This window comes from Nilaparvata lugens, unplaced genomic scaffold (genome assembly GCF_014356525.2).
Source record: "Nilaparvata lugens isolate BPH unplaced genomic scaffold, ASM1435652v1 scaffold9402, whole genome shotgun sequence".
NCBI classification, from domain to species: domain Eukaryota; kingdom Metazoa; phylum Arthropoda; class Insecta; order Hemiptera; family Delphacidae; genus Nilaparvata; species Nilaparvata lugens.
The window spans coordinates 1-8,077 of NW_024095146.1; the positions used below are offsets into that span (position 1 = coordinate 1).

At 30.5% G+C, this 8,077-nt stretch overlaps 1 protein-coding gene across 2 annotated transcripts; it reads right to left on the reverse strand.

Moving 5' to 3' along the window:
- Window positions 1–266: 266 nt before the first annotated feature.
- On the reverse strand, window positions 267–7,219 carry LOC120349339. 2 transcript variants are annotated; one of them, XM_039419312.1, is made up of 4 exons: window positions 7,015–7,219; window positions 4,719–4,844; window positions 3,623–3,727; window positions 267–419 (listed from the first exon to the last, which is right to left on the reverse strand). In XM_039419312.1, the coding sequence occupies exons 1-4, from the start codon at window positions 7,180–7,182 to the stop codon at window positions 336–338; spliced, it is 483 nt and encodes a 160-aa protein (XP_039275246.1). In that variant the 5' UTR covers window positions 7,183–7,219; the 3' UTR covers window positions 267–335. The 2 variants fall into 2 exon arrangements, with proteins under 2 accessions (XP_039275246.1, XP_039275245.1); XM_039419311.1 differs by lacking the exon at window positions 267–419 and adding an exon at window positions 2,281–2,501.
- Window positions 7,220–8,077: the final 858 nt, after the last annotated feature.

An 8,077-nucleotide genomic window follows, 5' to 3' on the forward strand; every position in this document is an offset into this window, starting at 1 on the left:
ATCCATCAATGTATAAATGAATAAATAATATGAATAAAGTACGGTACGATTATTATAGCATAATCTTCAAAAGTCTTGTATTTCAATTGGAATACTGATGAATTTATATTCATAATTTTGTTTATAGGCTACCGTAACAATCTCATAATTTTTAAGCTGCCAATAAATAGTTGAAGTCTGATACCCACACTATATGAAGCGGTCACTTTCTATGGCAACGTTGTTGGTTTTTTTATTTCTAGAAAAAATGGTTTGTAACTCACGCAAAAGCGGATCACTCTCCATGACCTCGATGTTCTTCTTGGTCATCTGGTCCCTTTCTGTGGCGAACTCCATCATTCGGATGCCTCACTACGCGCCTGCTTAGCTCTCTCCAACAGGTCTAGGTTTTTCCTCAACTGATGCGACTGTTCCTGAGGCTGATTGATAAATAAACATCATTGAAATATTGGGAGGAGTAGTTGAAATGTAGGCCTACTACAGTATTAAAATAGTTATTTGTGCAACTAGTGCGCAAAGTGACAGTTTGCTGCACCGAAAGAAACGTTTACGCACGAGCCGTAGGCGAGGGCGGAATGGTTTCTTGAGTGCAGCAGAGGAACTTTGCGCACGTATTTCACATTAAATTTTTCCTGCAGTTACCATTGAATATGAGAAGTGGTTGATTATGCGTAAAATGATGGCTGAAATCCATCAAGTTTGTCTGTTATCTTGTTATTAATTTATAACACTTTATTTATTTTAAACTTAATAATCCAATTGAAAATTAATAATCAATAATTTATTCAAATTGAAAAATTAAATTATAGAATTAATTTTTAAATTTGATAATTTTGAATGAATCTTAATTTCTAAATAATTTTTCAAACAATCAATTTATGAATGAAAAAATATTTGGAATAATGAATAATTAATAATATTCAAAACGAGTTCTTATTTATTTAAAAATCAAAAAAAATATAGATAGAACAAATTCGCATTCAAAATACACGCCAACAATGTCAACAGCTGATTGGAATGACTGCAAGATAATACACAAAGTTTTAAGAGTACGCAAAGTAATACTTTGCGCACTAGAGCGGAAAAGTGATTCTTTGCGTTCTGTAATCAGTGCAGGAATGGTCACTTTCCAAGGAAACTGTAGGAAAAAATTATTTTGTTGTAAGTAGTCAAGTAGTGTTTTCACATACCTTTACGAAATAACAATAATAGCCTATAGATAAAAATAAAAATCCAAGTACTCTTTTCAAATTATTTTGTCACGACATGTTTCAGCTATATAAAGCCATAATCACGTGATTGGAAAATGAAAAGGGTAGTTGGATTTTTATTTTTATATATATTCGAAAGTAGCCCTGAAGAGAAGAAAAGACGAAGTAAAAACTATTAGTCTATTAAACGAGAATCTCAATTACTAAATAATCCATAGAAGAAATAATCTGTCTGATAGAATCTAAAAGTATCGGCGTCGCTCTCTCCTACAGGTCAAGCTTCTTCCTTTCTCAGCTGTGGTGAAATTGTTCCTGAGATGATTGATAAAAAATCATCAAATTATTGGAGAGACCAGTTGAAAAGTACTGTTATTGGGAAATTAATATCTAATGGCTGTTGTGTAGCACAATAGAATATGATATAGGAATTTATTTCATTTTAGTCGATTAAGTTTCATTTCCTCTGATTGTAGCAGTCAAGTGTTCTCAGTCATTTGAAACAATCCGGTTAAAAAATATTAAAGACTGCTTCACTCTAGCCTTGATGATGATTTATGGAAAACTAATAAATCATAGCCAATCAATTCGTGAATCTTGAGAAAAGTATAGTTGGATTGCCTTGAGAATATAACCATTGAATGAATTTTGTTGTGATTTGTACAATTGAGATTTAGTTATCATGTTGGCTAATCAAGGTGAGATTATAAGTTAGCAAAGCTATGCAAATGAATGTTTGAGATGGATCAATATTGAATAGGAACGTGATGCTTCTACTATGGAATTATAGAGTTTTTGTTTTTGTGATAAAATTAGTTATTATTTATCACTTTGTATCATAAGAAGTTGGGTATCATAGAGCGCACAATTAAAATACACTGTTCACATTACTCAATTTGATTTCAACCATCTAGTTAATATGACGACACTCACAGTTGTTCGGTTAACTATGGATGTAGGCCTATTCAAATTTATCCCATAATTTCAATAAAATTAGATTTTATGACTCAGAATCAAAAATAGTTTCCATACAAGCTAATAAGTAGGCTAATAATTTTACTCGAATAAAATATTTTTTTGGGTGAGATACAAGGAATTTATTTCAAGAAGTAATTACATCAATTGTGTAAAATGTTACAGGGGCATCTGTATTATTCATAATAAATTAATAAATTCGCTTGAAAAATTGCGTCAGATGTGGTCTTGAACAATCGAATTCAATTTTAACGGAACTTCTGCCCATTTATTGTAATTTTCATGCATTTGAAGTCTTGGATTGTACAAATTTTCATTCTGTAAAAAAATTCAACCAAATCAATTCGTCAAGAAAATAAGGTCTCCAATAATTTTACTAAATTTTATATTACAAATACTGAATTTGAAAAAGAGTATTGAATAGGCCATTCAATATTATTATTTCATAGGTATATTGGAGGACATAAACTTGGAATGAAACTGAAAACTGAAACTGAAATTTTATTCACAACATGTTTTATAAATAATGCTTTACAATGTGATTTTCTGGGAAAATAGTATTATGATGGAAAAAGAGAAAAGAAATTCAATAGCTTAACAGCTGTAGTTGAAGTTCAACACTATAAATATTATATATAATAATTTATGAACGAGACAGTCACTCAATTTTGATAACTAAAGAAAAAAAGAAATAAAGTCTTTGTTAAATGGAAATCAATCTTTGAATTGTTGTAGTATATAATTTATTATAAACATAGATTAGGACATCATAATTGGTTTATTTTGCTGAGCATTCACTCTTAATCAGATTATCAGATGAATGATTGTGAAAAATGTTGAGATCTATAGTGAGGTCCAAGTTATAATGGCAGTGGATAAAGATGAAAGAATAGCGATGCCGATTCTCTGTATTAATTAATTATATTTATACACTGTCAAAAACATAATTGGCATTGCTGTGGACCTAGAAAAGGATATTACCACCGGCTTTGTCGAATGATAGACAAGGATAGCAAAACCGAAGTTGATCAAATACTGTCATTATAACGTGGACCTCACTATATAATAATAAACTTTTGATCATTATTAGGTTCAGAACTACTAGGAAATACAGGAAAACCACGTACGATTGTGAGACAGTCATTTCATGGATATCTTGGAGTAGACCACTAATTTCATAAGTTTAGATGGAGTGATAATACTTGGATCTAATCATTGACAATCAACTTTTCACACATGATTTAAGAAGGTTTCTTTGTTTATTAATTTTCTCCATATATCCGATTATAATTCTCAGATTTGAAAGTCGTCTACTAAACTTTCTCTTCCTTCATAGAAACTCAAATCGAAAAACAGTATAGATGTCAATTATGTGAGACAAAAATTATCGTTCTACTTGTAGGCTACTTGACTTGATAATTCAATAAATTATAACTCACAGTTCTGCCACCTTCCTTCTGGACTTGATCAGCATAATGAGACTGCAGGTAATTCAGTATGAATTTGATTTCTTCCAAATAATTAATTGCTTCTTCTCTTGTCATCTGAAAATAGAAAAATCAAATTGATTATCAGATTGAAAAGTATAATATAAACCAACAAGCGCCTTGAAATAACAAAAAATAATGAGTCATGGAAATAAGATTCAACTACATCAAGGAAATTTATGTTAATCTTGAACACCGTATTTCAATTCAGGGCATTTTTTATCATTAGACTTATGTCGACTTATTTATGAACTCAAATAGAATTATTTTCAAAATAAATTTTAGAAACGAATAGGTATGTGTTTTTTAAAACAAAGCATTGTGTTTACAAGAATTCCAAGAAACAGTACTATCAGCAGTTATTTATTATCTTCATTGTATTATCATTCATCCCATCATCATCATCACCTAGGCTTAAGATACTCCTAGTAAGTCGCTTTCGTAGAATAATAAATAATAACATAAAAAATTCAATAGATTTAAGAGTAAGATTGAATGGAAAATTAGATCTCTAATATAAAAGAGGTAGTGTACACAACTTCAAATAATAAATTGTATTCAACTTGAAAGCAGCACTCTTTCAAATTAAATTTACAAATCATTCTATTATATTTCATGCATTCGTAATTCATTATTGTTATCACTAATTGAATTATCAACACTAGGTAGGTACCACAGAATTAGAATTTCTAAAAAATAAATAGTCCTCATCTATTTCACTATCCATGACGAACTGCAAGTAATTATAATCCGTTTTTGAACTATTTTCTATTTTGAACTATTAGACTGTAGTGTCGTTGAAAATAGTTCAAAAATGGATTAATAAATAGTCATATTGATAACATATTCTTTAGTACCTACTCATCCATTTCACTATCCATGACGAACTGCAAGTTTATAATAACTAGTTTACTAGTTTACTAGTACTAGAGTACTAGTTTTTAATAACTAATATTTAAAAATGATACTGTAGTGTCGTCAAAAATAGTTCAAAACTGAATAATCTTCAGAATAATATAACTATTGACTGCTTGAAAATAGCACTTACGTATCCTTCCTGTAGGAAGTCCTCAATAGCCATGGTGACTCCTTTCTCATCTCCAACCCAGAAAATATACTCAGCCATATCCATGGGAGAAAACTGCACTCCGGAGCCTGATCTCCTAGGCTCTACCTGTAAATTAATACAATTATCAAGCATTGAAAACATAATATGACATCAACTTATAACATTATCCATGACATTGAACACATATATCTTGAATTTCTTTACAGTTATTCACTATTTTCACTCATAATTGGTCACCGTACTAGATATAAGAGCGTTGCCATCCAGAGATTGTCAGTTTGGTGTAAGGGTAAGCTATCCTGAACGGCAATTAGGAGGTACCGGGCTCGATTCCCGGGTTGAAAAATAATTTAATAATTACTAAAATAAAATCCCAAATAGAATGACAAAATAATCTTTGTGTAGTAGCGCTCATCGAATTTCCATCTAGCTGTTTACCCTGTTGTCAATATTTGCAGTTGCAGAAGTCTTCGGGGTGATTCGCAGCGTTTAATTTAAATTTCCGTTTAATAATAATTATTAATTCATTAGCATATTTGAATAAATGCAATATCTCAATAATTTCCATCTGTCATCTCTAATAGGCTATCTAAACCTGTTAAAAAGCACAATTATTATCATAATAACATTATCTTATATTATTTTAGTCTAGACACTGTGCTACTATACGTAAATTCAATTAAAAAACACTTAGTGCCGGTTGCAAAACAGCCGGTTAAATTTTAACCGTGATTAATTCCACGAAAACCAATCAGATTTTTCAAAAACCTCTTCTCTGATTGGTTCTCATGAAGTTAATCACGGTTAAAATTTAACCGCCTGTTGTGCAACCGGGCCTCACTTTTTTATGAGGACTACATTAGATCTACTCCTGAGGAGGAGCTTCATCAGTCTGTTGGTTTCCTCATTTCTCATAAAAATTGAATGACTTTTAAATATTCAATTAGGAATGCAGTGTAGTCTTGACTACAACAATGTTATTTTATTTATTTATACATTGGTAGATACAATATAATTCTCAACTATAAATGATGGGGAAAGGAACAACAGGCTTAAAGCCAAAAACTGTTCTATTTCCAAAATTTAGAAATTTTCCAAAAATAGGTTGTTCCTATATGATTATTATATGATTCCTATATGATGTACTTCATGATTTTTGTCTAAAAATTTTGAGTCCAAAATATTTAAAAAATAGTAATTTAGAAAAGCTGTAAGTCAAATTAAATAAGAATACTTCACTAAATCATTACTGATAGCTGAAAATACTGGACTATAGGCTACTTATATTTTATAGTATGTTACGTCATGGAAAACAACATCATATTATATTTAGCCGCGTTTACACCAAAGTTACTAACAAAATGTTGATAACTTGATCCTTCATAGATTCTATTAGATTGAACATAACTTAACATACACATGATGAACATATGTGTTTGTCAAGTTCCGTTCAATCTATAGAATCTATCTTTTCTATGTAATAGTGACTGATCTGATGTTGATTCATGACTTATCCTATATTTATTTGCGTTGTTGGTATACTACAAGTATGCCGTGTTGGTATACTACGAGTGAGGATTAAGGATAAGGCTATTGACATTTTGTTAATAACTTTGGTGTAAACGCAGCTTCAGTATGCTATTCATGACATTGAAATTAAAATTTGAATCTCATTGGTATTCTCAACAACAACAACGTTATATATGAATCCGGATAGAGTATATTATTGAACCATCAATTTACATCAACTTAATTTGTTATGACAAACATTATAAATGGATTATGTTATATTATACTCTCACTTGGAGTTATAAGGGTATTTGGTTTATGTTATTGTAATAAGTACAGACATACTCTTTTGACTTTTTATACAATATTCTCCAAACTAATTACTTGTTAAAATTATACTGAGTCACTGTAAATGTTGTAAACCGTTCTATAATGAAATAAAAACACACATATTGTCTAATTCTACAGTTTTATTTTTGGTACATGACCATGGTTTCGTGACCACACTGGTCACATTTTCAAAAAATATAAGACTTTTTTCAAAATTTGACCTGTGTGGTCACAAAATCATGGTCCTGTACCAAATAAAACTGTAGAATTTGACAACATATATGTGTTTTTATTTCACTTGTTAAAATTTTCAAGGCTCAAATCAACAATCTAACAGACGTTATCCGCTTCTCTCATTGGTTCTTGTGAAATTTACCTCGTCATTAAATAAAGGTTAAATTAAACAGACGTACGTGCAACCAGGAGTGATACTCACATTGTTCTCATCATATTCAGCTCGGGAAAATGGCGACTTCCTCTTATTATTGTTGTTTATGCGGGGTCCCTCCTCGTACACTTTGTGGATATTCTTGTCGGGAATGTCAACCTCAGTCCGGACATGAGTGAAAGGTTTCGCTACCGATTTGTCATCCTTCTCCTCCATTTTCTGGTGGATTCTGGCCAGAAGTTTTCCATTCTTATCAACTGGAAAGAAATTTATGAATTTTCAAAACAGATAATCAATATTGGAGTTCAATATTACAAATATGACAAGACTCATTATATATTTATCCATCAATGATAAAAACATAATTAACCTTTATCAGAAAATCATATTATAAGAAGTGAGTTAGTAGCCTACGGTATATTATCATAATCTGATAACGTATTTCTTCAGGACTACTTGATTTGTTAGTTGGGAAATAATTCTATAGTAGGTACCCTTTTTCCAAATTTGTTTCTAAAAATACAAAACAATGGCCAGAATAGCCGATTCGACTACGGCGTTACACCCTTCAGTCTGCTAGTGCTACCTGGTAGCGGGTTCGAATCCCATCGAATAGGCTTTAGTTTTGATTTCTCAATAATGATAAATAATACATCTTTTTACTGTCGAAAAACAATCTATAAAAAAGAATAATAAATAAACAAGAGTCTAAGCTATAATTATAATATTATTGCAATAAAATATTATAAAGCAATAGTTTATTGTTGTCACTTTTGTAGCAATATTAGTTTCAAGTGGGATATATAGATTTCCTTGTAGGTTGATTGGTTATTTTTATTATATTCTATTCTACTCCATGATATTTAATTCTTAATCCTACTTTCACATTCATAAAATTCATGCAATCAGATTTAAAATACCAGAACAACTCATGAAATAACGCTATACAATAATATCCTGTTGAATTCACAATTCTATTCAAAACAAAATTTGTTGACCGACTTTGAACTTGAAAGGGTCACTCTAATACGTTGGAACATTGGGAATCTTTTGAAAAATTGGAATTCACGTCAGAAGTTTCAATTCTATACAAAATTAAGGACTGAGAATT

What these genes read in the sequence shown, in the direction of transcription:
- LOC120349339 (XM_039419311.1), bottom strand. Translation starts at nt 7,182, where the DNA reads ATGGAGGAGAAGGATGACAAATCGGTAGCGAAACCTTTCACTCATGTC. An exon ending in ACTTCCTACAGGAAGGATAC is followed by an intron (nt 3,728 to 4,718) that starts GTAAGTGCTATT and finishes TTCTATTTTCAG; the next exon opens with ATGACAAGAGAAGAAGCAAT. An exon ending in AGAAGGAAGGTGGCAGAACT is followed by an intron (nt 2,502 to 3,622) that starts GTGAGTTATAAT and finishes ATTTTTTTACAG; the next exon opens with AATGAAAATTTGTACAATCC.